The 18,918-nt window shown below is 46.9% G+C and overlaps 1 protein-coding gene across 5 annotated transcripts in view; it reads left to right on the top strand.

Moving 5' to 3' along the window:
* The window catches only part of HACD2 (3-hydroxyacyl-CoA dehydratase 2), a 99,576-nt gene that overhangs the window by 36,788 nt on the left and 43,870 nt on the right, over window positions 1-18,918 (top strand). The window contains exon 1 of one of the 5 annotated variants that reach the window (XM_089331818.1): window positions 1,052-1,148. The exons of 3 other annotated variants lie outside the window; for them this stretch is intronic. In XM_089331818.1, coding sequence (XP_089187944.1) covers window positions 1,112-1,148 — 37 coding nt within the window. In that variant the 5' untranslated portion in view covers window positions 1,052-1,111. Of the gene's footprint in view, window positions 1-1,051; window positions 1,149-18,492; window positions 18,518-18,918 lie in introns of those variants that run through there. One more of the 5 variants, XM_089331816.1, reaches the window with a different exon arrangement.

Genomic DNA, 18,918 nt, shown 5'->3' with positions numbered 1-18,918 from the left:
GTTGTTGAACTTCTAACTAATAATATATTTTAGGTGTCAGTGTTGTCATGCAGTGGGTTAGGCTGCCACCTGCAATGCTGACATCCCATATCGGAGCCCTGATTCAAGTTCCAGCTACTCTGTGCTTCTCGTTCAGCCCTCTGCTAATGCATGTGAGAAAGCAGTGGAGGATGGCCAAGTACACAAGCATTTGGCACAGGAGTTAAGATGTCTGCCACCATGTGAGAGCCCCAAGGGAGTTCCTGCCATTAGCCTAGCCCAACCCTGGCCATTTCAACCATCTGGAAATGAACCAGAGGATGAAAGATTTCTGTCTGTCTCTCCCTTTCTGTCACTCTGCCTTTCAAACAAATAAAATGAAATAAATTTAAATATAATATATATATATATTCATATCCCAAATGCCCATCTAAAGATATTTAGCTCAGTTTGGAGTGTTGTGTTAAGGTTTCCTTTGTGATTATTATTGGGGGACATTTTCATTAGTAAAGATTTTTTATTTATTTATTTATTTGAAAGGCAGAGTGACACACAGGGTTGGGGGTGGGGGGGAGAGAAAGAGAGAAATCTTCTATCTGCTGGTTGACTCCCGAGATGCATACAACAGCCAGGGCTGGCCAGGCCTAAGTCAGGAGCTAGGAACTACATCCAGGCCTCCTATATAGGTGCCAGAACCCAAGTACTCGGGACATTATCCACTGCCTCCCAGGTCCATGAAGAGGAAGCCAGACCACGTACCACCAAGTAGCGGGGACAAGAACCAATGGCGGATGCAGGCATCTGGAGCGATGGCTTCGTACACTGTGCCTGCAGAGTGTTTGGATACGCTTGATTCTGTGATAGCTTTGTGCAGTTGTAAATTGCTTTCGTTTGTTCATTTTGTGGACTGGGTTGGAAGTTTGGGTTGATTTACAGGATTGCTAGTTGTAAAACGCCCCTATCTGAGAATGTGGTGAGGTGCCTCTTCAGGGACTGGCTCCTTGTGGTCAGTGGAGGGGAGAGTTGTGTGTCGGCATTGTTTCGGCTCCTTTGTGATGCAGGACTCTACCTGTCCTCCACCATCTGTCGCTAGAGGGCACCCTTCGCTTCCTTTTGACCCACTTTGTCCCAGATGCCAGCCCCTGGAGTTGCAGAGTTGCTTCGCTATGGTCAGTGCTCAGCTGTTTAGTATTTTTCTACTTAGACTGTCATCTTCTTCTTTTTTTTTTTTTTTTTTTTTTTTTTTTTTTTTTTTTTACAGGCAGAGTTAGACAGCGAGAGAGGGAGAGAGAGAGAAAGGTCTTCCTTTCTCCGTTGGTTCACCCCCCCCCCAAATGGCCGCTCCGAAGCCAGGAGCCAGGTGCTTCTGGTCTCCCATGTGGGTGCAGGGCCCAAGCACTTGGGCCATCCTCCACTGCACTCCCGGGGTGCCGGCGCCGCAGGTGGAGGATTAGCCTAGTGAGCCACAGCGTCAGCCCTTAGGCTGTCTTTTTAAGGGGTGATTTTTATTCAAATTTAGGTACTTTTCTCTCTTTCCAAATTTTTCTCTTGCCATAATATTGGGGTGGGGAACTCTGACCCTATGGGCCATATTAGACCGGCAAAATCATTTATTCTGGCCCTGCCAAGGCAACTACAGGCAAGACTCAAAATTGAATAAATCTATAGCAGACTAATTTTGTAAGCTGATAATTTTGTATAGCCCGTGAATTGTGTTTTTAATATCCCAATGGCCCTTGGCACAAAAAAGATTCCCTACACCCATAGCATAAAGGATTACAATGGGAGCTCAAGAAATAGCTGTGCTAGAATTTGGTGTTGACTTCCTACTTACATGTGGTTTGAGCCTATAATAGGCTGTCTTAGTTGCGCTGAGGGTGTGGATTTTGTATAGTTTTGTTATTATTTGGAAGATTTCTAGTACTCTGTTATGTGGATGGATTCTGATTTTTAACAGGTGATTCTTTTTTAATATGCAGGTGGTTTTAAAATGTGCAAGTTGTAACTGTGCCTGCAGGTAGATCTTTGCACAGCTGTGAGTGGTCCCTATGAGCAAATCCCTGGGTACAGGTTACAGCTGATATCCTATAAGCCTTCTGCTGATGCATTCTTCCCAGCTGCCCTCCAGCAAACCCCGCAAGCACCTGCTGAGTTCCCACTGGGTGGCAGGCACTGCACTGACAAAGCACCTAGGACACCGACGTAGTCAGACCCAGGTGACTTGAAGCAGATACCACATGACATTTTGCCCGAAAGGCTAAGTTAAAGGGAATCAGAAGGGGAGAGGACACCGTGCTCTCTGGATCCCTCTCCCAAGCCTCCCTGAGGACAGCACTTCCCCCACTGCCCTTCAGGGGGAGCCCTTTCACTCTCCCACTCCCATCTCTCCTGTTCCCAGGCTCTCTCCTTCCAGTGTTGCTGCTCCCTGGACTTGGGCCCTTACCATTGCCTTTTCTTCCCCTCTGCCGCCGCTCGCATGCGCTCACCGCACCTTGCCCTTGGCTCCAGCGCCCACACACTCGCCTCTGGGCCACGTCCTTCTGAATTTCAGCACCAGCTGCTCCCCTGAACCTCTCCCCTCAGTTCCCCTACAGACATAGCAACTCGTCTCAGTCTCTCAACATCATTTTACCCCAGACCTGCTCTTCTCTGTTCTCAAGAGAACTTGTTGTGGTCAGGAACCTGCAGGCTCCCTTTGCCTTGTTCACCATTGCTTTTTGCATTCTCCGCCTCTTCGCCTTCAGAGAACATGATTTCTCTGCCTCTCTGCGTTTTTATCCTTTAAAGAACCTCCTAGTTGAATTCCTGTTTTACTTTAAAATCTCTCTAGCCCTTTCTCTTCCTTCCGTCTTGCCTTTTTCCTCTGCATTTTTCTTGCCTCTCCAGTTTTGCTCACGTTCTCCATTTCTCTTTTTCCTCTTGCGTCCCCTTGCCCCGTCTGCATTCCCTGGTCCAAGACTCTGTGTAGTGCTCACTGCCCAGGCTCCAGTTGGTCCTGCCCCTGGGCTTCTCCTCTAGGGCATTTGAGCTCAGCTGAGACGGCTCAAAGCTGTGCATTTCCAAAGCCCGGGCAGTGGAGTATCAGATACTTCCCCGTCAAAAAGGAATGTGTCCTCCCTTCCCCTTCTCTCCAGGACGGAGGCCAGCATGTGTCCTGGGAGCATACGTGGGTTCCCATCTGCCAGCCCTGGGCGCCGGAGAGCAGTTAGGACTTTGGGCAAGAAGCACTCCGAGGAGGCCTGCAGCCCGATGGTAGGCTCCTGGACAGCGGGAGACCAGGCCACGCGCAGCTGCCGCCTTGGTGTTCTGAGTGGCAGGCGGCCTCCTTCCAGCCTTCGGCAGGCGCACTTCGTCTGCAGCTTCTCCCGCAGCTGTGGCCTGCAGAGCGTGACTCATAGTTCCAGGAGGCAGTGGAGTTGAAGAAAGTGTTTTGAATTCCAGAGTTGCTCTATTAGTGACAGCTGTTCTGAAAGGAATCAAGAGCCTATAAATAATGGCAGATTAGCACCTTGCATAGACTGTCGGGAATCAAATAGACAGCTTGTTCTTATAGACTTTTGGAGGTAGACCATGTTGTTTCCTTATTGACTTACAAGAAAAGAAAAAAAAGCGTATGTGGCAATTTAGGCTGAAGTCATCTTCCAGCCTTTATATACTACTTGCTGAATCTTTGCTAAAGTAAGGACAGAACTGCAGGAATTAATGCTATACATCGCGCTTGTGGTGATCAGACTGGTCGTGGCTTCCAGGGAGTGAGCAGACGCCCAAAATCATTAAAGAATAATGCAGTTTACAGCCTGCCTACAGGAGAGTTGATGTGGGAAATAAGGTCCTGATGAAGGGTTGCACTGTCATTTTTTATAGTAATAATAGTTGTTATCTATCTGCTATATAAAAATTACTCCATAACCATGTGGCCTAAGACCCTAAAACAGAGATCTACGATGTCAGCCATGGGGGGTAGCGAAGTGGGGGCTGCGGGGGCTGCAGCCTGCCGAAGGCGGCCAGTGGCGGGGGGTCTGCACAGGGCTGCTGGCACGGCGGCGGCCTCCCCAGAGCAGGGACTGGAGGAAGCTGCTGTGTGCCCTCTGCTCCGTCACTTCTGCTGTTTGCTCTTTGGAGAAGCAAGTTGGTAACCACACCACCCTTTATTAAACTTTCTTGGGGCTCACAGCCAAGGGGTTCTTCACAGTCCTTGACTCAGGGGACGGAGGTGGCTCCCTGGAGGCTGCCTCCTGCATAGAACATCTTCATCGTAGCTCTGCGGCTGGTTTGCTGGGATGGTTACAGTATAGCATGGGCGGAACTTTTCCCTTAGAGTAATCTGTGTGGAGGAATGGGTAGTCCTGAGTACAGCACTGTTAAAAGGAAAATGATTTATTAAAGGGCCACAGCGATTTTTAATAGTTTAACACTTTCACTCAATGCTGCATTTGCATGTGGTAGATCATGACCTGGCATGGAGTTGCCACATTCTTGGCTCCAAAAAGATGTTTTTAAAAGATGCTCATGAATTCCACATGTCAAACTTGCAAAAGAAAGCAGATTTTTAAATTTGTTTGGACATAAAATACTAGTGATTTTTAAAGATATGAACTGTGTTTTATAGATGATTCAGAAAAATTGTTCACTGAAAGAAATGATTATACCGAATATTCACCGTTTTCCTTCTTAATGATGCCATTGATTTTCACGGCTGGAAAGAATAATAGGAATAGCTTCTTTTTTTATTTACTTATTTATTTGAGAGAAACAGAAAAGAGAGAGCTCCCATCTGCTGGTTCACTCCTCAATTACCCACAATGGCTGGGACTGGGCCAGGCCAAAACCAGGAGGCAGGCACTCAGTCAGGTCTGCCCTGGGGGCTGGCATTGAGTACAGCAGTTAAGATGCAGTTTGGGAAGCCCACATCCCAAAAAGGCGTGCCTGGTTCAAGTCCTGGCTCTGCTTCCCGTCCAGCTTCCTGCTGATACACATCCTGGCACATAGCAGATTCGTGCTCGAGTACTTGAGTCCCTGCCACGCAGGTGGGAGACTCGGATTGAATTCCAGGATCCTGGCTTCAGTCTGGCCCAGCTCCAGTTGCAGGCATTTGAGGAATGAATAGATCTGTGCCTGCCTATCTCTCTGTCTCTGCCTTTCTGATAAAATGAAAAATAAAAAAAAGAAAATTAAAAAAAATCAAGATGTCCTCCCTTGGGGCCGGCGCTGTGGCTCAGTGGGTTAACGCCGTGGCCTGAAGCACCGGCATCCCATATGGGCACCAGTTCTAGTCTCGGCTGCTCCTCTCCTGATCCAGGTCTCTGCTATGGCCTGGGAAAGCAGTAGAAGACGGCGCAGGTCCTTGGGCCCCTGCATCTGCGTGGGAGACCTGGAATAAACTGCTGGCTCCTGGCTTCGGATTGGCGCAGCTCTGGCCATTGCGGCCAGTTGGGGAGTGAACCATAGGATGGAAGACCTCTCTCTCTCTCTGCCTCTCCACTCTCTGTGTAACTCTGACTTTCAAGTAAATAAATAAATAAATCTTAAAAAAAAAAAAAAAAAAAAAGGATGTCATCCCAGTATGAGTGGCAGGAACCCAGCTGGTTGAGCCATCATTGCTCCCTGCCGGGGTCTGCAGCAGCGGGAGCTGGAATGCAGGTTCTGAACCCATGTACTCCAGTGTCAGCCTTGGGCGCTTTTGTTTTTTGTTTTTTTTTTTTTGTTGTTGTTGCTGTTGTTTTGACAGGCAGAGTTAGACAGTGAGAGAGAGAGAGACAGAGAAAGGTCTTCCTTTTTTCCATTGATTCACCCCCCAAATGGCCACTATGGCAGGCGCTCCATGCTGATCGTAAGCCAGGAACCAGGCGCATCCTCCTGGTCTCCCATGCGGCTGCAGGGCCAAGCACTTGGGCCATCCTCCACTGCACTTCCTGGCCACAGCAGAGAGCTGGCCTGGAAGAGGGGCAACCGGGACAGAATCTGGCGCCCCGACCGGGACTAGAACCCTGGGTGCCGGCGCTGCAGGCGGAGGATTAGCCTAGTGAGCCGCAGTGCCGGCCAGCCTTGGGCATTTTAACCACTAGGCTAAATGCAGACACACCCCCGCCCTGGGTTCTTTTTAAAAACTTTACCTAGTCCTACACTCTGATGTGACTATTTGATCTCTAAGTCTACCCAAATTCCCTTCAGGTTTCCCTTCTGAAAAAAAGGATGACTAGGATTGCATTGGCTATCCATGCCAGAAATCTGACTACTGTGGTTTCACCAAATAGGGACTTATTTTTCCTAGATAAGAAGCAATTGCTCTGGTCTTTGTGCTTGTGGTCCCATGGTTTAAGATGACTGTGATGACTTATGTGGTGCCACAGTCACATTCCAGGCAGAGAGTGGGTACACCACAAGGCTTTCTAAAATCTCAGTTTACTTCTCATTGGTCAGGACCACGCCACATGGCTTCCTGGAGCTGCAGGATCCCAAGGAAGCTTGGGTATTCGTAGGGTATGTGGTGTCCTAACATCTTCTGTTGGCTAAGCACCTAGCAATGTCTGCCACAAAGGGTTTGGATGTAGCTGAAGTCCTGGGTAGTAGAATATTCGGTGCGTCCATCTGCTTGGCAAGACAGTGTAGTGATACTATAATACTTGATGTGAGTGACTAATCTACTTTATATATATATTTTTAATTATTTTATTTATTTGAAACACAGTTATAGAGAGAGGTAGAGACAGAGAGAGAGAGGTCTTCCATCCACTGGTTCACTCCCCAAGTAGCTGCAACAGCTGGAGTTGAACTGATCCAAAGCCAGGAGCCAGGAGCTTCTTCCAGATCTCCCATGTGGGTACAGGGACCCAAGAACTTAAGCCATCCTCCAGTGCTTTCCCAGGTGCATTAACAGGGCATTGGATCTGAAGAGGAGCAGCTGGGACTCGAACCACCGCCCATGTGGGGTGCCGGTGCTGCAGGCCAGAGCTTTAATCTGCTACGCCACAGCGCTGGCCCCAGCTTTATATTTCTATTGCAGTGTTTTTTGTTTGATTGTTTTTATTGTTGTTGTTTTGTTTTGCTTTGCTTTTTGAGAGAGAGAAACATGGAGAGAAAAAAAAGTGCTTCTTTTCATTGGTTCGCTCCCTCTTATGTGTCTGCAACAACCTTGGGAGCCAGGAGCCAGAAACCCAAGCCAGGTCTCCCACGTGGGTGCCAGGAACCCTTCCTGCCGCCCTGTCCCCCCTCTCTTGAGCCACCATGGCTGCCTCCTGGAGTCTGCATTAGCAGGAAGCTGGAGTCAGGAGCCAGAAGTGGGCATCAAACCAAGGTCCTCTGATACAGGACATGGGTTCTTCGTTGGCCTCCTAACTGCTAGGCCAAATGCCTACCCCTGCTTTATATTTTTGAGGTTGGAATTGATAAACAAAAATATAAATTAGTTTAACCCTAAATAATAATACATGATTATCATCCCAGTAATGACCTTGTACATGGTGTCATTTTCCTCCCAGCAAAGTCCTCATTCATGTAAGGTATACTTGCATAAATGCGTCCAAAAGCTGTTTTCAAGTTAGATTTTTGAACTATATGTACTTGTTTTGCTAAAATGATTATTAAGCAGTTGTATACATAGTTTTGATGGAAATTGTACCTATTTTAATTTTTTTTAATTTGAAAATTCATACACTTTTAAGGGAAAGTAGAGAGACAAAGATATCTCCCATTTGCTGTTTCACTCCCCAGATACCTACAATGGCCAGGGCTGGGCTATGCCAGAGCTGGAAGCTGAGAACTCAATCCAGGTCTCCCACATGGGTGGCAAGGACCCACCTGCCTGAGTCATAACCTGCTGCCTCCCACTGTGTGCACAAGCAGCAAGCTGGACTTGGGAGCAGAGCTGGGACTTGAAACTACGCTCTGATGTGGGATGCAGGTGTCCCAAGCCGCATTTTAACCTCTGCCACGTGCTCCCTCTCACATTTTTATTTACGACCTGCTGGTTCTTAAGTTGTGATTGTGTGTGTGTGTGAGAGAGAAAAGACTTTTTTTTAATATAAAGTAACACACATTGAAAAAAATCAACTAATACTCACATAAAGAAGAAAAAAATCATTCTTGATCCTATGAGCAAGAAATAATTTTGCTACCACCCTGAGATCCATGTTTCTATGAGTTATATTTTAAAATAATGGATGTTAGGATTTTAGGAACTATATTTTAGACTCATTTGTGAATATAGTACAGTGAATAAGAGAGTGCTTCAGGGCCAGTGTGTGGCACAGTGGTTAAGCCACCACGTGTTCTACCAGCATGCCAGGTTGGAGTCCTAGCTACTCTGCTTCTGATCCAGCTCCCTGCTGAGGCTCCTGGGAAGGCAGCAGAAGAGGGCCTAAGTGCTTGGCTCCTGCCACCCATGTGGAAGCCCAGAATGGAGTTCCCAGCTCTTTGCGTCAGTCTGGCCCAGCCCTGATTGTCTCAGGCATTTGAGGAGTGTACCAGCAGATGAAAGAACTCTGTCTCTGTCTCTCCCTCTCTCTCTCTTTCTCTCTGCCTTTCAACTTAGTACATTTAAAGAGAGACAGAGCACTTCAAAGTGTGTGGAAAATGGAATTAGAGAATAAGCTTATTTTAGTCAAAAAATGTTGAAATCCGTGCGTAACTTTTTCAGAATGCATTTTCCATGAACTTTTTGAAGTACTCTCATCTATTAGCTGAGAATTAAAACTTTGAATAAATAACTCTACTTCAACCTTGAAAAGATAAATACAGGATCAGGTGTGTGGCACAGCAGGTAAGTCGCTGCTTGAAGACCCAAGTTTGTGTCAGAGTACCTGGCTTCCAGTCCCATCTTCGCTTCTAACTCCAGCTTCTGGGAGACGGTGGTGATGGCTCTAGTGGTCAGGTCCCTGCCCCACGTGGGCACTGGTTTCATACCGATCCCACCTCATCTGTTGCAGACATTTGGTGAGTGAACCAGCAGATAGAAGCTCCCCCTCTGCCTCTTTGTCTCTCTGTCTTTCAAATAAAACAGGAAAAAACCCACAAACCTTACACCATGTGTGTATCTGTGTGTGTTATGTGAGAGAGAGAGCGAGCGAGAGAGAGAGAATATACTCTAGATTATTGGCACAATTAAAAAACAAGTAAATGAAGTTAATACTTGATTTTCGTTATTCATAGCTGAAAAACTCTAAAGTAGCATTTCTGGAAAAGTTTGACATTAATAAATTCTAATTGATTTTCATTTATCTTATAACAAGAAATAAAAGCTTTTTCCCCGAGCATGGCATGTCTTTATTTCGCCCTGGGACCATTTATTTATTTGGGGGGCTCACAGCTGAAACACGGTCATGTGTGGAGCTGACTGATGAGAAGATGCGTGTGTATACTTCACAGTGACCACTTAGGATTCCATGTGGGTCGGGTCCTTGTGTACCTGAGCATTCATTTGCCTATCGTTTTCAAGCTACAGATGGATTCCACCTCTCTGGTTAAATTTAGCTGAGGAATTGTTAGGTTCGGGTTATAATTGCTCCTTCTCTTCTCTTCACTTTCCCAGCCCCTGCAGCACTTTGACAAGCTTCACTCCTCCTGCGAGCCGTGTTTTCAGTGCGCGTCTTTTATGTGCTGTCGACAGGCTCTTGCCATGTCCCCCTGCCTCCTACTCAGTGAGCGCGGCACTGCCGCCACCCCCGGCTCAGGGCGGGCGGAGGGGCAGACATGTGTGCTGCAGCATCTGTGTGAGCAGCCCCGGGGGCCTCGCTCGCCCATCCTGGGTCTCTTGCTCCAGAGTCCACTTAGCCCCGCATGGTGCTTGGTGCCTTGGCAGTGGCCGGGCTGCCCCAGCAGTCTGGGCCGCAGACAGAACCGTGTTCTCTGCTCCAGGGCAGCCTTCACGTTATGTATTGGAAGAAAATGGTCTAAATGTAACAGGGATCTAGTTACTAGAAGGAGAAGGATGCCCCCACATCCTGCACTTCCGGTCAGCATTTCACTTCTGTTTCCTTCCAGACCTGGTCTGTGTACATACACACGTATGCATAGTTATAATTAGAGTGGCAAGCATTTGAATTCTGAGTTTTTTTTTTTTTTTTAATACAATCATTTTCCATTTTGTTACATAATCTTTATACTGATACTTAAGAGTTTTTGTTTTGTTTCTATTTGAGAGAGAGAGCTCGGGCGGGTGCTCCCCTCTGCTAGTTCACTCTCCAAATTCCTGCAATGGCTGGCAGCCAGGAGCCAGGGACTTTTTCCAGGTCTCCCACGTGGTGGAAGAACCTGGTCATCACCGCCTCCCGGGACCCGCATCTGCAGGAAGCCCGAGTCAGAGCCCAGAGCTGCGTGTTGACTCAGGTGCCCCCGTGTGAAATGAGGGCGAGGGGACGCCGTCCTAACCCCTAGGCCAAATGCCAGGCCCTGGAGCTTGTTTCTCACATGGGAGAAGAGTCCAGTGCGGTGGAGAATGAGTCTGTCCTCCACCCCGGCCCCTCTGCTCAGACAGGTGCCCCATTTCCTGGAGCAGACATGTTCTTTTCTTTTGTCTAACCTTGATTCTTCCCCTGCTTTATCAGTTTCAGAATACTGTGTTAGTCTCCCAGAATTCCCTAAAGAAGACCAGTATAACTTTGTGGGATTTTTTCCCACGTAAAATTTTTCTTTTTCCTTCTCTCTCTCTCTCTCTCTCTCTTTAAGATTATTTATTTGAATGGAAGAGTGACAGTGAGGGGGAGAGACAAAGTGAGAGAGGTCTTCCATCTGCTGGCTCACTTCCCCAAATGCCTGCAACATCTAGGACTGGGCCATACCGAAGCCAGGAGCCAGAAGCTTCATCCAGGTCTCCCATGTGGGTGCAGGGCCCCAAATATTTGGGTCATCTTCCCAGGCACATTAGCAGGAATCTCGATAGGAAGTGGAATAGCCAGGAGCTTAAACCTTTGTGCCATATCAGCCACCCCTTATTGTACTTTATAAAGGTTCAGTGTGGGCCAGTGCTGTGGCACTGTGGGCTAAGCCTCCACCTGTGGCACTGGCATCCCATATGGTGCTCATTTGAGTCCCGGCTGCTCCTCTTTCGATCCAGCTCTCTACTATGGCCTGGAAAAGCAGCAGCAGATGGTCCAAGTGCTTGGGTCCCTGAACCTGTGGGGGAGACCCAGAATAAGCTCCTGGCCCCTGGCTTCTGATGGACTCAGCTCTGGCCGTTGCGGACATCTGGGGAGTGAACCAGTGGATGAAGACCTCTCTCTCTCTCTCTCTCTCTCTCTGCCTCTGCCTCTGCCTCTGCCTCTCTGTAACTCTGCCTTTCAAATAAATAAAATCTTTTAAAAAAATACACTATTCTAAGTAAGTAATTAATAAAAATGTTTAATTTTTAAAAAGTTCAGCATTTAGTTTAAATCTGAAAACAACACATCTCATTGGTCTGACATCTCTCTGTCACCAAGTTATACTGGCTTCAGCTAGCCTTCCTTCATTAAATAAAAAAGAAATGAGTTTTGAGGGGAAAAAATGAGAGAATAATTAAAGTTATTCTGTAATTTGAAAGAAAATAAGGGGTAGTGTTTTACCTTTCTTTACACACGTTTCTCATGTAAAACCAGGAATGAAATTTTTCTATCTCAGGCAGCCACTGATACTGAGGGATGTCTCTCTCTCTCTCACACACACACACACACACACACATCATACATATGTATCACATACACACTATATATATTGCACACACACATACACATAACATACCACACATACACAAGCCACATATACACAACATATACCACACCCCACACTTACACATCATACACCACCCACATACATAAGATACACTATAATCCCCCAATACACACATCCTCCCCCCAAAAAAGCAAAAATCAGAGCATGGCCAAGGGAGAACAGCTTTTGTTCTTTTGTTTTATCATCACAAACTCATGGATTTTAACATAGGTGATGTGATTTGGTCCATTCTCGTAACTCTTTTTGATGCTCAGAGTTGGCCCGCGCTGGCCCAGGGTGGCATATTCAGATGGTCTGCTGGGTCCTTTCCGCGGAGACCCAGGCGTCTCCGATTGCTCTGCTTTCCAGGATGCCAGGAACTTCGCTGACGCTCTTGCGTCACTGCAGAATATCTCCTTCAGGGAGATGCGTCTCGGTCTCCCTGTGTGGAGGATGTTTAGCCAGTAACTCCGGTTATATATATACTTCTTAATCTTTGTTTATGCCCTTAGCATCTTTGTTGATACACTTTTTATTCTTTGGCTCATACCGTTAGCATAAATGTTCCCATGTAATTACTAATTCAAAGCATATGAATATTATTTTAACTTTTAAAAATACTACCAGATTGAATTGTCAAAGAATTGTGTTCATCTGCAAAATGTGAGTCCGCTGGTGGGTTCAGCATAATGCCAACATTTGGATAACACTTTTAAATATTCACCAAGTTAATCATGTAAAATTATAGGGACTCTTGTTTATTTGCTATTTACTGATTGTGAAATTAAATATAGTTCCATATGTTTGCTTATTAACTGTGTTCATTTTTTGGTAAGTTGTCTATGCCCTTTGCTCATTTGCCTTTTAGGGTCTTGATTTTTGAAAAACAATTTGTATTCTTGATATGCTAAATGTTAGCCTGTTGTCATATTGGCAGCAAACACTTTACATTGCAAACATTTGAAATACTGTTTGCAACGAGTTTAATTCTATTCTGGTTATGTAGAGAGCAGTAATTAATATTCTTAGAGAGTGACCACCATGTCTTAGATAGAAATGGTAATTTGTTGTATGCCACGCTCTGTGTAAGCTTGGCAAATTGCTTTACCTTCTCCAGAACTCAAATACATCAAATGTTGGATTAAACTTGATCTCTTAGATCCTTTCCAACTCTAACAGCCAAGAATTTCCTAGTTAAAAATAATCCTTGTAGTTCCTTTCTCTTAAACAGAGGCCCTTCCGCATAGATGGCCTGCTTTCACCACCCTGTAGGAGTTACACTTGGCCTTGCCCAGTCTCCCCTCCCTGCATACGTGGTTCGCAGAAACAGCATTGCCAGCAGGAGTGTTTTCTAGTTTGCTTAAATGAAATCCTCTGATTATTGGCTTTTCCATGTCAAATGAGTATGAGTCTAATCTCAGCCTTGTCAGCTTGTATTTGTCAGCTTGTATTTTTCAGGTGACTGATTAGGTGCCACCTGTTGATAAACCTTCCATAAAAGAATTTTTGGAAGTTTATTAAAACAAAACTTAATAAAGTTTTAAAACAGATTCTAATAAATTGGATTTTTATCCAGAGTGTGTACGGGTTGTTAGTATAAATTAGCAAAAAGTAAGTAAAGACATCATGATTCAACGATCATTTCTTTTTTTTTTTTTTTTTTTTTTTAAGAGAAATACTTAGAATGTGGTCCTGCTGGTGAAATAGATGTAAACCATTCACGTTTCGCATTTCGAGAGTCCGGCCTAAAACACTTGCTGTCTGCGAACAATCAGGATAATGAGGTGGAATTTGTTGTTAGAGTGTTAATGTAACACAGAGTGGAGCAGGTTTCCACGAGTTAGGGTTGGCTCCCTGCATCCTCCTGGAGGACATCTAGTCTTAGCATTTTCATCTTTGCCTTGTGTATGATCCTGAGAAGGGCGGGAAGCATGTGCCACTTGCTTCAGGTCTGTATTTTGCTGTGGTTCAGAGAGTATTAGACTTGAGAGAGCAGACCCCACAGGGAAACAGGGCGGTGAAAAGTGAGTATTTATAAAGCCCTCACGGGCTCCAGCCTCCGGAGGCCCCTGGGCCTCTCTGGTGTTTTCCGCATGGGAGTCTCGATTAAGTGGAACAGGCAGCTACTGGTGGCAGGCGCTTGGACAGCTGGCAGTTTAGAACAGGGAGGAAGCAGTTTAAAAGCCAGGCTGTGTAAAGCCATGGAGCATACAGGGCCATGGCTGAAAACAGGAGCCCTTGGGTTTCTTCCTCTCGTGGACACTGAATTACGTAGCTGGGCTCTGTCCTCGGTGTGTGGGCTCTGAAGGAGCTCAGAGCCTGGAGCGAGCTCTGCTTGTATCCATCGAGGCACCAGCTTCTCTCGTGCCTTCAAGCTACTTCCCCGCCCTGATTGTCCTGTGTCCTTACCAGGCATTAGAGTGCTTTCCGGCTCTCTTCCCAAGCGGCCCCAGCAACAAGGAGGAAAGCCGTTTTACCCAGAAGGCTGGAAAGTGAGGGCAGCAGAGCCCGCTGTGCTGCGTAACACCTCGGAAGCCCCCCGTTCCATGCCCTGGCGTGAAACATGGCATCTCCCTGCCCCCAGAGTTCAGTGAGGACGCGCTGTGTCGGTCCTTGTTCCTTGTGACTGGATCTCTTCAAGGTCGCTTGTGCAGCAGTGAGATCGCCCTCCACACACACACACACACACACACACACAAACGTACACACTTTGCTCAGACATCACCATATGACCTGGAATCAACTCCCAGAAAGCCCAGCTTTCTTAGAGCTGCCTTCTCCTCCCATGTCATGAGCGATCCCTCGGCCATCACTTGAATGCCACATGCAGCAGGTGACTGGCGTTTGGAGACTGTGTTTGTGGAGAGTAAATCACAGTCGGTGCGGGGAGGGGCCAGGGTCCGAGGCTGACCCGCTGTGGTGCCGCAGACACGTGCTGAGACGCTGGGTGGAGCTGCCCGCACCGACTCGGTCTTGTGTCTGCTTTTCCTCTGGGTGAGTGTGTATGGTAGAGCTGGAGTAGATCGACTGCAGTGGGATGTCACTGGATTGGACCCTAGTGCACATTTCCAGGAGTTTTGCCCTCTTAAGGGAACAGCTTTAATTCTGACTGCACATTTCTTACCAGTGATGACACAGAAAGGGTCATTGTACCTGACATCTTGTGTATTTACCTTAATTTTCCTTTCAATGTTGTGAAAATTAAGCATGAATGCACCTAGTAACACTGTCCTTTTGGGGCTGGTGCTGTGGCGCAGTGGGTTAAAGCCCTGGCCTGAAGCGCTGGCATCTCATATGGGCGCTGGGTTCTAGTCTCGGCTGTTCCTCTCCTGATCCAGCTCTCTGCTATGGCCTGGGAAAGCAGTAGAAGATAGGCCAAGTCCTTGGGCCCCTGCACCCACATAGGAGAACTGAAAGAAACTCCTGGCTCCTGGCTTCAGATGGTACAGCTCTGGCTGTTGCGGCCATCTGGGGAGTGAACCAGTGGATGGAAGACCTCTCTCTCTCTCTCTCTCTCTCTCCCTCCCTCCCTCCCTCTCTCCCTCACTCCCTCTTTCCCTCTCTCCCTCTCCTCTCGCTGTATAATTCTGACTTTCAAATAAATAAATACATCTTTAAAAAAAAAACCAACACTGTCCTTTTAGCACAAAGAGCATGCATTACTCTCACAGTTCAGTACACGTTTCAGAAATGCCAGCCTCAGATAAGTCCATAGACCAACACCGTCACTTGCTGTTGATTTCCATCTCAGACGCATTTCTTTTGTCAGCTCAGTAACATTAGGTGTGGTTATGTGAAACACATTAAATTGCTTTCCGGAGGTGAGCAGGGGCTGCATTCCGGAAAGAAGAAAATGGAATCGTCTGTGGGTCCCTTAGAAAAGCCAGTGCATTCGTTGAATGCGGGTGCTGTGTGAATCTGCCCTCCCTCCCGCCTTTCACCATCACCCTTGTCTTCCTTCGGGCCAGAAGTACTTTCTGTTTCCCTGAGATTGGCCAACGCTGTAAGAGAAAGTAAGAAAATTGTTTTAGATTGGAATTGGTTCAATTTCAGAATTATCTTTGTGCTAGTGCTAAATGTTTCTTGTTCAGAATATGATTTTTTTTTAATTTTGAAAGATGAATTCCTGTTCTTTATAAGGAGTTCAGGCAGTGTGGAAAGATACAAAGAGTAAAGCTTGAGATCGTTGTAAGTTTAGCCCGCAGAGGTGACCTTATTAATCGTGGCACCGTCATTCCACAGGGCACCTTATTCCCAGGGCTGTACATAAGGAAGAAAACGGGGATGCATGAGGGAATCAGCATGTTCTTTTCATTAAAACCATTGCATGTATCCAATATAAGTAAGGAAAGTATAACAAAAATGTTTCCCACAGCAGATACATTATTTACTAAAAGAAAGAGATTATGAAAAATTTAGGTGAGAATTAAGTTTAGCTGTATTTTGGTTTTAAGCAATAGTATTAGTTCTATTAAGGATATTTGGACAATACCTCTTAATTCTATTAAAGAAATTAGTATTGTCACACTTCCTTTCATCTTTTTTCCCCTGACTCCCATTTTTAAATTGTTATTAATTTAATATTATGACTCATAACCATTTACTTATATTCTATGACCATAATTACCATAATTGTTTAGTTTTTACTATTAGTCAGTGCTTACTATGGGATGCTTTTTATTATTATTATTATTTTTTTTATTTTGACAGGCAGAGTTAGACAGTGAGAGAGAGAGAGAGAAAGGTCTTTCTTCCATTGGTTCACCCCCCAAATGGCTGCTACGGCCAGCATGCTGCGCTGATCCGAAGCCAGGAGCCAGGTGCTTCCTCCTGGTCTCCCATGTGGGTGCAGAGCCCAAGCCATCCTCGACTGCCTTCCCGGCCCACAGCAGAGAGCTGGACTGGTAGAGGAGCAACCAGGACCAGAACCTGGCGCCCATGTGAGGTGCTGGCGCCGCAGGTGGAGGATTAATCAAATGGGCCACAGCACTGGCCCTGCCTTTAAAAAAAACAAAAACAAAAACAAAAAACATAACTTTCTCCATTTCTGAGTTCATTCTTTCTTTCTCTTTTACTTATTTGAAAGAGAGAGAGAGAGAAAAAGACACACAGACAAATCTCCCATCTACTAGTTCATTCCCCAAATACCTGCTGCAGCAAGGCTGAGTCAGGCTGCATCCAGGAGCCAGGAACTCAGTTCAGATCTCCCAAGTGAGTACAGGGACCTAAGGACTTGAGCCATCAGCTGCTGCCTCCCAGGGTGAGCATTAGCAGGAATGCTGGAATTGAGAACATATCAGGCACCCTGATACGGAATGTGGGTGTCCCAAGCAGTGTTTTTTAACTGCTATGCCAAATGTCCACTCCCTGGGTTCTTTACTTTGACTTATCTCTCATTTGGCTGATTTTCTGACAACATGTGTTTCTCCATCTGGGTCTCCCTTGTGGGTTCAGGAACCCAAGGACTTGGGCTGCCTTCCACTGCTTTCCCAGGTGCATTAGCAGGGAGCTGGGTCAGAAGTAGAGCGGGCGGGACCCCAGGTGGTGCTCAGATGGGATGCAGGCACCTGCTGTGTGGCCCCGCCGTGTCGCTCAGGGAGGTCGCGTCCTCTGTAGCGATGTCTCCTAGCCCTTCGGCCGCATGCTGGCGCCGGCTGGACGTCTCAGGTGGGTGCAGACCTTCCTAGTGTGGCTTCCTCGTCTTCCCAGGGTGGATGCTGCTGTGGAGGAGGAAGCCAGGCTGACTGTCCTGTCACTTTGTAGGTAACTTTGGTTTTTGTCTCGATCCCTGAAGTATTATTTTTGAAGCCATGAAATTTCTCAGTTTCGGGCGCTCACTGCCAGTTGTGTGGAGCACAGTGTTCCCTCGCGCAGATTTTGTCCTTCCGTGTTCAGGGAAGTTTCTTGGATTCCACCCTTGGATACTTTGTTCCATGTCTTAGGCGCTCTGTTTTGGGGATAACGGTTTTCCTTGCCTCTGTCTTCCTGAATGCTGACCTTCCTGCTCATTGCTTTATTGTTGCCTTTCCCCCAGATGCAATTCCTGCCTTATTTTTCTTTCTTTCTTTCTTTCCTCGTGCCCTGTTCATATTGTTGCCATGCCTTTTCACCTTGCTGAAGTGTTGGCCATGCTGGGAGGTCACCAGTCTGCTGTGAGAGAGACATCCCAGGGCCCTGCCCGGCAGCACTTCCACGCTGGGCACCATTTGGTCACTGTCCTCTCTGAGCCATGGTTTCAAGGTGGAGTCTTCCTGCTCTGCACATTTTCAACACCCTGATGACATGGAGGCAGAGCTTAGAAAACGCTAAAACATCATGGAGCCTCAGTAATTAAAATGTACGTGCTGATAAAGAAAGATCTTGATGTAAAAATGCTGCCATGACGTAAAACAGGCTGGCGGAAAGATGGTGTTGCAGTCCATCAGCATACGCTCACCTGCGTATTTGCTTTCTATGCCTAATGGACCTCTGGAATCATAGACCAGGAATGCAGTGCTGTTGCCCATGGGAAAGGGGCCTTCAAGGCAGCTGGAGGAGATCGGGAGGGGCACTTTCCTCCGTGCAGCTGCTTATACTCTGAATTTTAAACTCCGCAGGTGAATTTGGTATCAGAAAAACACATGGGCTCCTCTCTCGTTCTGAGGTTTTGTAATTGCCTGGTCAGGGCATCCTCCCCCTCTGGAAGGAAGTCTGCCCCGTTCCTCTAGGGTGCTCTGGACCGTCCTCCTGGTGGGGCTCCGGATGGGGCCTGCAGGCCCGGAATCTGCCGCTCGGCCACCTCCCTGCCACCACACAGCCTCTGTTCCTGTCACACTGCTGTCAGAAGTGTGCGTTTCCCTCCCAGCCGGGCCTGTGGGTGAGCGCTCTGAGGAGTCTGTGGATTCACTGACAGCACTTTCCAGGGTGTGGACAGGGTGGGAATTGTGCTGTCATCCCTTCCTTCTCTTAGATAGCACATTCTAAAATGTATGGCACGAAGTTGTGCCCATTCTTTTGGTTGCTTGCTGGCTATTTTTGCTCTTTTGTTTAATGCTGTAACTTTTCATCCAGTATGTTAGGTATTTGTCTAGGGAGAGTCTATGTCCAGATTTCACTTATTAACACTGAGTTAATTTTGGGTAGTGACTTTGTGCCTTCCCCTTTCTCTGGCCTGTTCTCTGTTACCTTTGTGTTCCTTGAAGTTGGCCTCTGTCCTGGTGGTGGCCACTGGTTCCACCCTGAACACCACTGGGGGAGAGACAGAAAGAGAGGTCTTCC

Source organism: Oryctolagus cuniculus, chromosome 4 (genome assembly GCF_051225735.1).
Source record: "Oryctolagus cuniculus isolate XC-2025 breed Fujian yellow rabbit chromosome 4, ASM5122573v1, whole genome shotgun sequence".
Classification (NCBI taxonomy): domain Eukaryota; kingdom Metazoa; phylum Chordata; class Mammalia; order Lagomorpha; family Leporidae; genus Oryctolagus; species Oryctolagus cuniculus.
The sequence above is the reverse complement of the archived record's forward strand: the minus strand, read 5'-3'. Positions and strand labels throughout refer to the sequence as shown.